The sequence below is a fragment of the Scomber scombrus genome, chromosome 21, assembly GCF_963691925.1.
Source record: "Scomber scombrus chromosome 21, fScoSco1.1, whole genome shotgun sequence".
NCBI classification, from domain to species: Eukaryota; Metazoa; Chordata; class Actinopteri; order Scombriformes; family Scombridae; genus Scomber; species Scomber scombrus.
The window spans coordinates 12,332,189-12,347,743 of record NC_084990.1 but is presented as its reverse complement, the minus strand read 5'-3'; the positions used below and the strand labels follow the sequence as shown (position 1 = coordinate 12,347,743).

The window sequence follows — 15,555 nt, the reverse complement described above, 5'->3', positions numbered from 1 at the left end:
CGGTCGAGAAGAAGGTCGATGGAGAAAGCACTTTTGCACCTCTACAGACATGCAATAACTTTAATAGTGTCCTCCTCAAAAAGCTCTTTTAACTGCTTGTACATATTCAATATATACACATAATATCTAAAAAAATAATAATTAAAATGCTGCAAAGAAAATGAAAGCAATATCAAGTTGTTCTTAGAGAGAATGTTACAGCTATGCAAAGATTAAAAACCTTATACTTTTTTAAATGTAAGAAAAGAGTTTGTAAACAACTGGAATTGTATTGTTGTGTTTTATGATACATATGTAATGTATATACAGAAAGTCATTTTGGACTGTTTTGTTTTTGAAATGTGTGAATCGCTAATGGAAAATATTTATTCCTCCTTGAATCATTCTTACAGAATTGTATCATTCATGTAAAATTGCAAGTAAAGTTAAAAGGCATTTCTGAAAATGGTGAAGCTGCTACAGCTGTACAGTACATAGTATTTAGCCTGGATTTGCTGTAATATGTTATTCACTGGATCACGTCATTCATTAATGGATGAAACCCAACATGTTTAATCCTGGTAACTTCCTTTTTTTGGCACAGAGCAAAATAAAAAATATATAAAAATGTGTAAACATTGGCATTGAGTTTGTTTTGATAGATGTCAGATGCCCTGTGTGACACCTGAGAGGAAGCCAAGGACACTGTTCTATCATTCAGCTACTGGTCAGCATGAATTAGACTTTTGGCTTTGTCACATATGAGATGTAAGACTAAGAGGCCCCTTTATAATTTTACAAATTTGACAGAAAGTGAAGCGACTAAACAATTGACTTATGATACAAAGTCTGCAGCAGCACATTTTAATTCAACCCAAAGGTCTGTCTGCTTCAAGAGGAAAACTAATCTGAGTAAAATGTCTTTCTCTTTTCAAATGTGGACTTGTGTGGAGTTCCCTATTAAGGCAAATTGCACAGTAATACACAACTTGTTGTATAATACATCAATGCAGTGATCTATGCATTTAATTTTCCAAAGAAGGGATTTGGAAACCAAAAGCATTTAGCTGCACCATGGGTATAAATGTCGAGGGTTGAGTAACTTAAGTTACATCAGCATAACAGATTGCATGACCAAAAATGGACAGGCCACTGATTTGATAAAACATCATGTCCAAATGCTGACATCACGACTCCTGTTTAACAGATTTCTATGTATTAAGAGTAAAAACAAGGGGGGTAAAAAGATGTGCTTGTCCCGGAAATCTGCGTTTGTTGACTTCTCAGTACAAATTCATGGGAATTTAGAGACAGATGTGAAATGCCGGGACCAGTTTAAGGAAATTAGCAGTTTATAAAAAATGATGGGCCAAGAAAGAATAAAAAATAAATCACAGTCTTGGTAGTTATCTCCACATATTGAATATTTTTAGTTTTATCAGTCAACACAACATTTAAGAAACAAATCTGTCATTCAATTTGTACCATAATTTATCTTTTCACCCTGATATTTGTCTTGTGATTCATCTCTTAATGCTGCAAAGAGCTGATCCAGATTCAGTAAACAACCGGGATTAAATACCTGTTTGTTTGAGGGAATTTAAGGATGTGGAAGGGGATGCGGTTTCGTCCTAACAGTCAAGGCACATCAGCCAGACAGATGTTGTTGCATGACAAACTGGGCAAAACTTCAAGTGGACGGACAGATGGGGCACAAGGGCTTATAGTACCAATTAATAAAAGTGAAGCCGGTGTCTCTCTGAACACACAGACCTAATTACTCAAAGCACATCTGTCAATAGCACTTCGCAGATTGGGTACAACTGTTGCTGCAAGGGGTGATAGCTGTGCAAATATGTTGAATGGATACATTTTCTGTTTTTATATGTTGTAAATATCTGCTCTTTTCTGGGCAGACACAAAACTACAGATGAAAGAGTCATTTAGACAGGATGTTGTTTCTTTGCTTTTATTGCCACTCTTTTACATACAGTGTAATATATTGTATGTGTTATTGGGTGGGCAGGGGTACCATTTAAACAGAGGGGTGTTGTAAAGAGAAGTTGATGAAGCTAAAGCAAGAATCAGATGATGTAATGCTTGCGGTCTGGCCTTTGCCCTGATCCTCCCCTGATCCCTCCAACATCCAGCATCGACCTTTATTGCATTAATCCAGAATAATCTCTCCCTCGGTCGCTCTCGGACTCATTTCCGAGGTAGCTACTCGGCCCAGCAGCTTGCTCATAATGAGAGCTGCGGTTTTAACACTTTTCGCAATCATTCCGCAACATTGATAACTCTCATTTCTGTTTTTTCCCCCATTGGTGTGTGTCTGTGCGCGCTGATTTAATTTGTTTATTCCAAACATCCCAGTAATCCTTCTGAGAAGTGAGGGATACAAAACTGGATATCTTCTGTTGGACCACCTGCCCTGCAGGAGTTAATACAGCTTATCAAAGTCATCTAGTCTTTTCCTGTTCACATTAATCTGTGAATGTTTCATAACATTTAATGTGAGCAATGTTTTGTTCAACAGCTGTATACTGTTTTCTCTGGTTTAACTGAGCTCAAAACACACACACACACACACACACACACACACACACACACACACACACACACACACACACACACACACACACACACACACATACAAATACATATACATGTATGTATATGTATTTATATGTATTGTATGTATGTATGTATGTATGTATGTATGTATGTATGTATGTATGTATGTATATACATATATACAGATAGATCCCAGTCAGATACAGAATATATTCAGCTTTTTGGCAAAAAAAATATTATAAAAATAACAAAATCTTGAAAATGAACAGCTTTCATATAAAATAAAATAAAAATGGCTGTGGAGGATGAATATTGAATATCCTGGTTTCTATGGTAATCCTGGTTCACTTTTGCCACTGGAGCAGTCTCATCATCGTACATACGGATATTTGTTTTAATTAATTAATTTACCTTTATTACCTTTATTATATGCAATAATTGTTTTTCAGTTTCGTTTTGGCATACTTTTTATATATTTAAAAAAAATATTAGGTTGGAAATCTAATCGTGTCGATTTAACTGAGTCCTTTTACAATGTTAGTTAAAGGTTGATTGAGTATGAATAGACAAGCTAGTGACATTTCATCTGACCAATCAAGAACGTGGGTTTGAGAAACGGAAGCCGGAAGGAGACAATTTTACAAATTCTCCAGTAAGTGCAATCCACTCTGTCAACCTGGGAGAAATGTGCCCAGATATGTAGTTTCCTTCATAAGTGCAAGGCGAGCGAAAGTATGATAAGTTCACTCATGCATCTGCTATGATGTTTATAATCTGTTTTCAAATCGAGCAGTGTCGGTTTAGTGTGTAGCTAATGTTAGCCACAGCTAACGTTAGCTCTGCTGTTAGCTGCGTGTTGCCTGCAGTCAGTGCTTCAGCTCTTATAAATCAGGTTAGATCTATAAATCAGGTCTGAGAGTATGCTACAGAACTTCTTTCAGGGTATCAGAGTGTCCAGTTTGTAAAATCCAACAAACCTGAACCTTTTCACCAGCTGGTTTCAATGTTTTGTCTGAATTGGGTTTAAGAGTTTTTTGGGGTATAATGTTAGTCTGCAGTCCTCCTTTAAGGAACAGGTTGCACAGATTACAGATTTATTTAATCATTTGTATTAATGTCTAGTCTTTAATATGTGAAAAAACAGTGGATACACGTTAACCAATAGAAGCTTAAATATGAACTTTTAGGGCCAAAACTAATTAATTGATCATTTTTGTTAATCAATGAATCCTCAGATTATCTTCTTGATTCATTGATAAATTGTATGGTCACGGTCAAGGTGTCTTTATTTATACCCGTAGGTAGATTTGTTCTGCAGTAGCAGGAGAGGACATCTACATTACACATAGACAGTAAAAAGACAGGACACATGGGCAAGTACTCACAAGGTTCACTGATCTATAAAACATCAGAAAACAATAAAAATTGACCAGCAATGTCATTAAATGTCTTGTTTAATGAACAACCAACAGCCTAAAACCAACATATTAAATTTGCGATATTATCAGACAAGAAAATGCAGCACATTCCCCCGTTTGAGAGGCTGCAACCATCAATTGTTTAGCATTTTTGCTTGAAAAATGACTTAAATTGTGAAACAATTGCACACAAGTGGGATTTGAATCTGACACTCATGTTGACTGATGGCCTCTGAATGATGCATTATTCAATACACTTGTCCTTCTCTTCTTTTTCTTTTGTCCACACAGGACTTCACTGATGTTGACTGGATGTAGAAACCTTTCTCGGACATTTTTATTTCTAACCTACGGACGTGTTTGTACCAGGAGGAGCTTCATCTCACAGACATCTCTCTGCTCCTCTACCTCAGCAGTTTCATCCATCCTTCTGACTCAGTCTTCACCCACTAAAAGTCACAGCTTCTTTCCTCTACATCCAACGGTTCACTTCTCTCCCACCCGCTGCCTCTCTCGTTCTGTTCTTTCTCCCAGCCTGATGGAGTTAAAGGAAGTCCTGCAGGTGTTGGAGCAGCTGGCTCCTCTGTCACTCGCAGAGTCGTGGGACAACGTCGGTCTGCTGGTCGAGCCAAGCAAATCTCGGCCTGTCAAAACCATCCTGCTAACCAACGACCTTACAGATGCCGTCATGGAGGAAGCGGAGAACATGAGCTGCGACCTCATCATCTCATATCATCCTCCGTTGTTTCAGCCAATCAAGCGCCTTGTTCAGAAAGACTGGAAGCAGCGATTGGCCATCCGGGCGGTGGAGTCCGGGATGGCGGTCTTCTCCCCCCACACTTCATGGGATAGTGTTAAAGGAGGAGTAAACGACTGGCTAATCGGGGGACTTGGTAAGAGGTCACTCTGAATGGAAAATGTGTCACATATACCTAAAGTATGCCGCTTGCATATTTAATTAAGTTACATTTGACACTAAACTCCATCTGGCCCCCTGAGTGTTTTCCATTTCTGGTGTCTTTCTTTGACTCTCAGGTAGCGGTCAGGTGTCTGTGCTGAATCAGGCACTCGGTGGTGCCTCCCACAGTCACAAACTGGAGTTCACAGTCAGGAGTGTGGAGCAGTTAAACCAAGTTATGGATGAACTGAAGGCTTGTGACAGTGGAACAACACTACAGCATTCAGTCAGCAGGTCGTGTATATGTTTTTATGAACTACCAACATGTTTTAAAGGATTTCTGTATGAGTTAGCATGTTGCTTGATCATCATTTCAGCCTTCAACAACAAATAGTAAACTCTGCTACTCCCTACTGACAAAATACAATAAGTCAGCCAACAACTGGGAGCCAATCCCAGCTGACATTGGGCAAAAGGCGGGGGAACACCCTGGACAGGTCACCAGTCCATCACAGGGCTAACATGTAGTATAGATAAACAACCATTCGCACTTACATTCACACCTATGGTAATTTGGAGTCACAAATTGACCTAATCTGCATGTTTTCAGTCTGTGGAGGAAGCTGGAGTACCCACACAAGCACGGGGAGAACATGCAAACTACTCACATTTTCATAATTTGATATTTTTGTGTGGTAATACAGAAGTTAGCAGTGAGACTGATGTGAATACTCGTCCATGCTAGTGTTTGCACAAGTGTCAGCTGACAACACCTTTTTATTAAGAAATGACCCACTGCGAGATTGGCATTTTTCACAATACCATGTTTGCTCATTGTCTTCTGACACATTTCAAATCTTGGACACAGTTTCATGAAAGCGAGTTTTCACAACAGTCCCTGTTACCTGCTACTTTGCACTACTGTGGTAACATATCTTTGCCAACACATTTAAAATTGGAAATGTTTTATCTTCTTAAAGCAAGTTTCAAGTCTGTAAGTTGACTTTTATAACACTCTGAATTGGATAGAATCGAATGATTTAGGGTAACTTATAGTATGTTTTGGAACATGCTAAGCAGCAAAAACATGAGTATGACCTTGATGCACTGGTGAATGCTATTTGGTTTGTCCTTGTTACAGACATGACAGCAGTGGGATCCATGTCAGCTTAACCTGCAGTGACTCAGCACTGACCCCCAGTGTCCAGACTCTGTTACGACACAGTGCGTCCAGCCAGTCGCTCAGCATCCTGAAGTTAGAAAAGGTTCAGCATCAACACATCACTATCAGAAGATTAACTGAAACATATGATGTGATCAAATAAATGAGATGATGTTTTGAGTTGACGTCTATATTTTTGGTTTCATTCACTGGAAACTATTTATAGTATTATCCTGTTTTATGTATAGTAGTTAAATTTTTCCAACTGTCTCCTCCCACAGCCCCCTCTCCCGGGCCACGGTCCAGGACGTCTCAGTGTTTTGGGGGAGCCAGTTACTGTGGCAACAGCCGTCCAGAAAATGAAGTCCCACTTGGGGTTAAGTCACCTCCGTTTGGCTCTGGGAGTGGGGCACACACAAGGTGAAGATGCACAGACTCTCAAACAACAGGGTGTTATACAGGCATTATGAGTTCAAGTGTTTTGTTTTGTTTTTCATTGAAAATACTGGATACTTTCAACTCTTTAGGCCTCTAAAAATCTTTAAACTTCACGCTCTTTTGTTAAAATGGTCCAAACACACAACTATAACTCTCAAAGAGATAATGCTGCTTCAATGTAAGGGGTCACTAGCAAGGTTTGGCGTCCCTGCACTAGGTGTCATGCATGGTTTGTAGTTTTAATACCAAGTGCACAACACATGAGCTTCTTTCATGAAAACCTGCAGATTTTTAGATCAAAGAACACAGTTACATATAGAGGTGAAAGGTGACACTTAAGTTACCCTGTCATTCAGGATATCTTTATACAAACCAAACCACTATAAAAGCAATACATACTGTGACTTTTTAAAAACTCATATATTGTTGAAATGGTTCTGAAATGTCAGTTTGTGTGATAGTAAATCACTACTTTTATATCTGCCAGATACCTCTGTGTCTACTGTGGCAGTGTGTGCTGGATCTGGGGCCTCAGTGCTGAATGGAGTCAGAGCAGACCTCTACATCACAGGTGAAAATTTAGCTGTGATCATTTGTGACTATTTGCTTTGCTTGACTTTGTTATGCATGCAGAGGTAATTGTTATATATGCGGTTTAGGTGAGATGTCCCACCATGAAGTCCTGGATGCTGTGGCGAAGGGAACCAGCGTCCTGCTCAGTGACCATAGCAACAGCGAGCGGGGTTTTCTGGCTGTTTTCAGGGAGAAGCTGGCTGTGCGTCTTCCAGACAGTGTAAACGTGGCGGTGTCAAAGGCTGACAGAGACCCTCTGGAGGTTGTCTGACCATCTCTGAGCTGCAGTAGCACAAACTACGAACAGAGTGTATTGGATCATTTTTCAATAACATTACGAAACCACTGTCTGTCTGTCTTACGGAGTAATTCAAATTATGTGTGACATGATTGCATAAAGAAACAGATTTTACATGCAGGCTCTGTTATGTAAAGGTCTGAAAGCATCAAACATTTCCACATGCTGTGATGAAAATGAAAAGTGCTTCCTTCATACAGGCTATATTATTAATCATGTATTCCTGGTAAGATCTTAATAAAATTGGGTCCTGCTTGATCAAAAAAATGGACTGTAGGCATGTTGGGTAAGACAAAATATAATCAGGACATACAATGCAAAGAGAGCGCTGAAAATAAAGCATGTAATCAGAATGAATGTGGATTTGTTAATGGATAACACTGATAACATCCGCTCTTATCTCTGCTAGAGTTTAATCTTATGATAGATTATAATTTCTTAATGAATTTACTCATTAAAGAGCAAATCAAGTGTTTTCAGTAAACTGACCTCTAGACCTCAGTAAGCAAACAAAGGTGGACATCAAACCACTTAGCACATACATGTCAAAGAGCAGGGCTGTGGTTATACTTAATGCACTGTCAGTACCTGCCCCCACTATAGCAATGGTAAAAAAAACAGAACAAGTAACAATCCTCATTATCGGCTGTTACAGGGTCTGCTGGCTGCAGCGCCTGCAACACACCTGTCAGTTCGTAAAAACATTAAGAGACGTCGAAAACACCTCGCTGTCGCCATCAAGGTAATGACCTTACTCTCGGCATGGTGTTGACACCTCCACTTCCCCTCAGTCCCCGCTGGCTTTTATCCCCCTCCTCAATAACACACATACACAGATGGAGAAGGAAAACAACAACTAGAACAACATTTATACGTCACTCCTCTTTAATGATTCCAGCTGCTGCCCTTGTATTGGCAACAATGTGTACAAGCAGGTAGATTTGGGTCCTGTGTCAGGTTTTTTTGTCAGTTTGAGAGTCGTCTTCCTTTTTAAGTATTGTTCCTTTACAGGAAATTATCTCCACACAGGTGATCCTGTTTGACAATACAAGTAGTAAAAGTTTTTATATATGATTTAACAGTAATCCACTGTGAAAGAGCTACTGCTGTCCTCCAAAAACCATCACATCATCGTCATCAGTTCTCGCATGTTAAAGTCAATTAGGATTTTTTTGTAACCAACAAGGTCAAGTTTAAGCAGCTAAAGCAGAATTGCGAACTTGTAGAGAACAGCCGTAAATTAACTTCCTGAAAAGTACGTTTTTGAGAGACAGTATTGAGGAAGAACAATGCTATTTGACCTGTTTGCTCCCTGTTACATTTTTATCTGCTTTAGCTGAAGACATGTCAAACTGTATTGCAGCCAGTGGTGGACTGTAAATAAGCACACTTAATACTCAAGTACAGCTTTCAGTTATTGTACTTCAATTACATATTTCCATGTTATACTATATACTTCTACTCCACTACAGTTATTTAAAAACTCATTGCTAGTTACTCAGCAGAATACAAAAATGAGAGTTTTGCCATTAAATATTAATATATTACTATTATTAATTCAGGTTAAACAGACAGTACATCAACGGACAGGTTCAAAATGTTTCTAGTCTGTCTTAAAACAACAGTCAGGTGCCCAAACGAACATTTGCACATTTTTCTTGTTGTAGTCATTCCTCCGGTTCATACTGACCATTAGAAAATCCCTTCATGGTGTAAAATCCACAGTTCTCCTATACAAACATTTATTTAAAAGTTTATCTGAAGCTAATATTAAGCTTCAGCTGCCCAGATTATTTAAATGAAATCACAATCTTTCAAAATTCCTGTCTTTTTAGTGCAAAATTCCCTTTTTTTGTTATGATCTTTCCACTGCAGCTGAGCAAGCCTAAAAGCCTAAAGAGACTAACTGTGGAAGATATTCAGTTGTTTTGACTAAGACGGCTCATATAATCTACAGATAAATTTTGAAAGACATTTTTGCTCAAAACGATGATGATGGTATTTGGCATTTGGAAGGGATCATTAAAGCAAGCAAAATCTGTTTCAATGTCGACACCTGACTGTTGTTTTAAGACAGTCTTGAACAATTATTACTATTTTGGGGCATTTTTTTGTAAGTACAGTAATTGGCATAGATGCCGACAGGAAACGGAATGACCTGCAGCAAAGGTCCCTTGCCAGATTTGAACCAGGGACGCTGCGATTATGTGGCATGCACTTTAACCACTCATCTACCCAAGCGCTTCAACAGACTTGAAGAATTATGAATGTATCCTTTAAATAAATAAAATGAGCTTTCTACAATTCATCAATAATCCACTGAAATAAATAAAGACATGACATATACATTAGTGTTTCTGCTGCAAATGAATACTTTTGATATTTTAAGAACATCTTCTTAACAAAACAAACAATGTGCTTTTGTTTAAGTGATATTTTGAATGCAGGACTTAAGCTTGTAATGGAGTATTCTCACATTGTGTTGTTGCTACTTTTACTGACATGAAGGATCTTAGTGTCCACTGCTCATGCTATCAAATTGAATGTCCACTACAACCAGCAGCTGTTTGTCTGTGTGGTCTGAATTCTGTGTTTTATGGTGCTTAAACTATAAATATCTGTCTGCTCAACAAACTCACTCTCACAGGACAGAATAAATCTTTGATGAATGGATTCCTATAACAATCCTGCTCTTAAATGTTCCACAAAGTATTGGCTACATTTAACTGTAATACTGAGCTTATATTTTATTTCAAACCTCTGATACAAACTTCTAGACACGTGTTTGTGTAGTGGCCAAATTGTAGCCATGGGCCAAACTGTCTTCCTCTTCCACCTACATTGAAGGCCTGACTCCCTGCTGAGAAAGACTAATAGACAGACTGCTGAGAGGAAGAAACTTGTCATCAAGTCGTCAAACAGCCACAGGGGACCTGCCAGTAAACTACAAGATTTATGTATATTTTCATGTAAGACCAAATACAAAGTGGAATAACATGTATACCAATTTACTTGAATTATCTCATTTTTAATGGGAAGTCAAAAAATCTTGAATAAAATAGCAAGTATGATTTACATCACCCACACACAAACACTGAAACTTCTGACTAAATAAACTGTAATAATGACTAAAATGAAGATAAGTATGAATTGCAATGAAAACATTATATTTTTAAATAATATTTTAATCCTGTACTTCAGCAAAATTAATTAAGTAGAAGTATAGAAGCATTAGTGAACTTAAAGTATACATTTTTGATGATAAATGTGTAAAGAACATTTTGACGTTGCTGGTTAAGGTGCAGCAGATTTCAACCACTTATGTGGCACGTAGGTGGCTAATTTAACTCCTAGCAAGCAAGGTGTCAGATTTTATAAACTGGTTTGTTTTGCATGTAAAATCCTACAGTAATGAAGTAAAAAGTATAATATTTGAAATGTAGTGAAGTATAAAGCAGCATACAATTAAAATGTACAAATAAGTTGAGTTAAGGTATTTTTTCCACTTCTGCTACACAAAATACCACAAATCACTTCTATGTTGCGTCAAGACACTGAAACAAACAGATTTTCTTTTATCACTTCTTGATGTGATTGTTTGTGTTTCATGAGAAGGCCGTGTGTGCAGAGAGGGGATAGTGTGGAGAGACAGGGAGGCAAATGAAGAGCTGTGAGAAGTTGGGGCCATTTGGCCTTGATGTGTGAAGACCCCACACACCTATTTAACAGAGCAAGTCACTGCCGTGGGCATTTGGAGCAAAAGACAGAAGACGAATCGGAGCAGAGATTGGGACGAGTGATCTACAGTGCAACAATAGAGTAATATTCAGAGAGAAAGAGAAAAAGAGAGTTAAGGAGTGACATGTTACTGTGCTGCAGCAGGTAAAGAGGACAAGTACAGACACACAGACAAGGACGATGCTTAGCATGGACATGTATCCCAGTTTGGCTCTGGGACCTCAAAGGATCGGAGACTGTTTCTACAGAGGTGAGAAAGTTTGTGGATGCATGTATGTGTGTTGGTGAGAGAAAGATATGGTATTTCATTTTTAAATGTTTTTGCTTAAAATTTTGTTGCTCATTTTTAATTGATGGTGGACTTTTTAAATGCATCACGACTCTTAATTCTCTCTTAGACTCTTAGGTCTCTCTCAGTGCATCGGTGACAGAAGCTAATAACCATCATTTGGCATAGTCAGGGGGCATGATAGGTTAATTATAAGCAGCCCTCAGATTAGCAATGCTCAGAGAAAACTTTTGCACTGAAGCTAGAGACTGAAAGTAAAACTTTATACCTTCAGAAATGTCATTCATTTAGGTTTTATGATTCATTTGACACATTAAAGCCACTAAAAATCTATACCAGTATACTCTGACTAATTTGTCCACAGCCAAATGATCTTCTTACCTCAGAGTTTTTGCTCCATATCTGCTGTTTGTGTAATGTTTTACTCTGGATTTCTCTGCACCCAAAGACCGAGAGCCTCCTGCCCACATGCCGCTGTTCCCTCCGGCCTGTGAGGTGGCCCAGAGGATTCTGGCCCCTCCCCCTGCTGTCCCCAACGAGCCCACCACCAAAACCCAAAAAGATGAGGTGAAGATGGAGCTGGAGAATGCATCTTTATGGAAACAGTTCAGCTCAGTGGGCACAGAGATGATCATCACAAAGAAGGGCAGGTGAGGGAATGGAGTGAATAGATGTCAAGGATCAAAAGGTCAAAGGTCAGCATCAATACACTATTGATGCTGACCTTTGACCTTTTGATCCTCCTATACTCACCTTTCAGTTCAGTTCTTTTTCACAAATTCTCTATTTCGTCTGTCACTGACAATCACCTGTCACCTACTCCTAGACGGATGTTTCCCGGGTTGAGGTTGAAGCTGTCTGGCCTGAATCCAGCTCTTCGTTACATCCTTCTCCTGGACATCATACCGGTGGACAACTCGCGCTATCGTTTCCAAGGCGGTGGCTGGCAGGCTGTTGGTGGGGCTGAGGCCAGGCTACCAGACCGGGTGTTCATACACCCAGACTCCCCCGCTACTGGTGCTCACTGGCAGAGTCGCACCATCTCCTTTCACTATGCAAAGCTCACCAACAACACACTGGACTCGCAAGGACATGTAAGTACTGCAGACTGATTAACCCACCATAGAGACAGTACATCACCTCTACTGCTAAACTTCAGCATCAACCTCCTTCTTTTCCTGTTATCTGCAGATCATCCTCCACTCGCTGCATCGCTACCAGCCCAGAATTCATGTGATTGAAGCCAGAGACGTGCTGAGGTGGGGCGGAGGGCAGCACTCCTTCGTTTTCCCCGAGACTCAGTTCATCACCGTCACTGCCTACCAGAACAACAGGGTACAATACTATATATATATATTCAAGAAATCTCTTCAGAGAAATCTCTGTATAATAGAAATAGTTTAATTTAACTTTAAAACAGATTTTTTTTTGTCCTTTGTTTTCAGATCACAGAGCTGAAGATCAACTCCAACCCGTTTGCTAAAGGCTTCAGAGAGGAAGGCATGAATAGTAAAAAGTAATTAATAATACATGCGTGCACAGAAACACACACATTTCACATCACTGCATACATCATGGGGAGGTTTCTAACTGACTTTTCTCTCTACAGACAAAGAGATGCGAGACAGAAGCGTAAAATTACAGTCCTGACAGAAACTTTGGATATAGGTAAGTGCATTAACCCGATGTCACTAAATCGGTTGATAGAACAACATATTTGACATTAATGTTACTTTTTCTTCTCCTAAAACATCTCCATTTTTTTATCCTTCTCCCTCAGTGAACTGTGATCCATGTGACTCCACTCAGCTTCTGCCGCAGCCCGAGGGCAGCACAGACCTCCAGGCCCTCGCCTTGGCCTCTCTGCCCCAACTGCCCAACCCATGTGGGTATAGACCAGAGGACGCCCCCTACCAGGATACGCTTGTCCCAGAGCAGCCTCTGGATCTTGGTCAGGCATTCATGCATTCAAACCAGATGCCAGTCAGCATCTCCATGACCGGTGGGATGCAGGACACACCGGGAAGTGAGGTCGCAAACAGTATTATTGAAAGGTAGGTGTGCAGAAATACAAGAATTTTGTCTTATGATCCAAGATGTATCTGCAAATTACTTCTTGGTAGGTTTGCAGAATGATACATACCATGGCCAGTATGAACTGTGATTCACACATTTCATGACATGCAATTATTTCTTATTATTTGTGTCAATTAAACACCTTTACACTGCATATTACTTGCATATTAGCATATAACATCTGCACATATTACACTTATACCTAATGTTAAAGGAGGAGTTTGATATTTTGGGAAAATCTTTCTTGCCAAGAGTTAGACGAATTGATCACTCTCATGTCTGTGTGCTAAATATATAGCTAAAGCCAGGAGACAGTATGCTAAGTTAGTGTGTGTCGGCCAAGAAAAAGTTGTAACCCCTCATAAAACCACAACTTGATATTTTTACACTGTAGTTTATGTACAGGTTAAACAAACAAGATATAATGTGAGCTTAAGAGGTGCTGGTGGATGGATTTTTGGCATAGCCAGGCTAGCTGTTTCCCTCGGTTTCTGGTCTTTATGCTGGTAAGCTATAAGCTAATTGCATCTCCGCAAGATTTTCCAAAATGTCAAACTATTGTCAACTAAAAGTAGTCAAAGTAGTTTTATCCCATAGAAGAAAAAAAAAGATTATATATTTGCAGCAGGTTGTGGGTTATAGCAAGGCTGTAATTAAATATTATTGTCCTTATCAATGAATTTATCATTTATTTTTCTGATAAATAATTTAATTTATAAATGTCAGGGTAGATTAGTATAGATTTTTTTAATGAAAGTTGTTTTTTCAATCAATGAATGACTCCATCAACTAGTCATTTTAGTAGTAATTTAAGTTTAATTATTTATTTATTTCCTCCTCCACAGATCAGACACTATGGGTGACCCTGCGTACACCTCCAGCTTCCCTGCTGCCCCAGCCAACTCCTCCTTCCCCTCAGCATCTCTTCCTCAGTCATCCTCCTTCCCCTCCCTCCCAAATTCCTCGAATACAACTGACGTCCAGCCCTCCATCCCTCCCATCGACTATCCTGCCACCCTCTCCTCCTCTCCCACGCTCTCCTCCACCTCTTCCTCTCCCTCACTGCAGCAGACCTCCTTCACCTTCCCCACCCCGCCCCCTTCCAACTCCTCCTCACCACAGCCGCTCCTTCCCTCCTCCTCCTCCCCCTGCTCTAACACCTATCACACCATACCTCCACCCAACCCAGAGTTGATCAGTCCACACACACCCACTGACACCGCTTTTCCTCAACCTTCTTCCTCATGTCAGTCTGGGCTTCAAGATCAAATGTCAGCTCATTCTCTGCTCTCCCAAGGCGAACCTATAGCTGGTGGGAATAATTCACCCACTGATCAAACTTCGGCAGTGTTTATTTATCCAAACGTCCTGCCTGCAAATCCTGATTCCGCTCCAGTTCATGCTCAACCTCTCCCCAACCAAAACCAACCACCGGCCCCCACGCTGCCCTACTCTATGCCCACTCACTGTGCATCCACATCCTTTTCCTTCCACTCTGTCCCCCCTCACATGCAGAATCTATCATTTCCAAATGTGCCCCCCAGCTCTGCCCACCCAGCCCTGCACCTCCCAAATCTGAGCCACCAAGCCCAAGCTCCTGCCCTCGCTGCTCCGTTCCCCCCATCCTCCTTCACTCATCCTTCATCCACCCTTCCTCACCCTCCTTTCCAACCGTCCTCTTGCTTGGCTGTCTCCTCTTCTTTCCAGCAGTCCTCTGCTCCCTCAATGCCACAAGCAGCCCATTCTCAAAACCTACATAATGCCCCTGCCGCCTCCTCGACCTCGTCTTCCTATCCTTCTGTTGAAATAGGTGCCTTTCCTCAGTTCAACCCTCCTGCCCCCTATCGCCCAGAGATGGTCCTGCACCACCCGTCACTTCTCCCTCAGCTGGATCCATCCCTTTCCTCTTGTCTTCCCTCCTCTGCTGCTCCTCCAACCCTTTACCCAGCCTTTTCATCCTACCCTCTCCGGCTCTGTCAGGACCCTCACTCATCCCTCTCTATCCCACTCAGGCATCTGTACAGGCAACACCAGCATGGCCACGCTCATCCTCAGGGAGCCTACCTGGACATGAGCGCAAGAGCTGTGTTTTAAAATGAAGCAACGCTGATG

At 40.4% G+C, this 15,555-nt stretch overlaps 2 protein-coding genes across 3 annotated transcripts; both read left to right on the top strand.

The window, feature by feature from the left end:
• The first annotated feature begins 3,163 nt into the window (after positions 1–3,163).
• On the top strand, positions 3,164–7,693 carry nif3l1 (NIF3 NGG1 interacting factor 3-like 1 (S. cerevisiae)). 2 transcript variants are annotated; one of them, XM_062442003.1, is made up of 7 exons: positions 3,164–3,285; positions 4,263–4,864; positions 5,007–5,163; positions 6,011–6,134; positions 6,313–6,451; positions 6,957–7,040; positions 7,129–7,693. In XM_062442003.1, exons 2-7 carry the CDS (start codon positions 4,273–4,275, stop codon positions 7,311–7,313), a joined length of 1,281 nt encoding a protein of 426 aa, XP_062297987.1. In that variant the 5' UTR covers positions 3,164–3,285; positions 4,263–4,272; the 3' UTR covers positions 7,314–7,693. The 2 variants fall into 2 exon arrangements, with proteins under 2 accessions (XP_062297987.1, XP_062297988.1); XM_062442004.1 differs by having other exon boundaries at positions 3,178–3,205.
• A 3,565-nt stretch (positions 7,694–11,258) lies between these two features.
• Positions 11,259–15,537, top strand: tbx6 (T-box transcription factor 6). Its single transcript, XM_062442001.1, has 8 exons — positions 11,259–11,328; positions 11,816–12,017; positions 12,194–12,461; positions 12,559–12,702; positions 12,813–12,883; positions 12,977–13,035; positions 13,148–13,421; positions 14,289–15,537. The coding sequence occupies exons 1-8, from the start codon at positions 11,259–11,261 to the stop codon at positions 15,535–15,537; spliced, it is 2,337 nt and encodes a 778-aa protein (XP_062297985.1).
• Positions 15,538–15,555: the final 18 nt, after the last annotated feature.

Bases quoted from the DNA above. Each gene is read 5' to 3' on its own strand.
- nif3l1 (XM_062442003.1), top strand. From the start codon at position 4,273: ATGTTGACTGGATGTAGAAACCTTTCTCGGACATTTTTATTTCTAACC. The intron at 5,164-6,010 runs GTCGTGTATATG...TCCTTGTTACAG, and splicing joins CTACAGCATTCAGTCAGCAG to ACATGACAGCAGTGGGATCC. The intron at 6,135-6,312 runs GTTCAGCATCAA...CTCCTCCCACAG, and splicing joins GCATCCTGAAGTTAGAAAAG to CCCCCTCTCCCGGGCCACGG.
- tbx6 (XM_062442001.1), top strand. From the start codon at position 11,259: ATGCTTAGCATGGACATGTATCCCAGTTTGGCTCTGGGACCTCAAAGG. The intron at 12,703-12,812 runs GTACAATACTAT...CTTTGTTTTCAG, and splicing joins CTGCCTACCAGAACAACAGG to ATCACAGAGCTGAAGATCAA. The intron at 12,884-12,976 runs GTAATTAATAAT...TTCTCTCTACAG, and splicing joins GAAGGCATGAATAGTAAAAA to ACAAAGAGATGCGAGACAGA.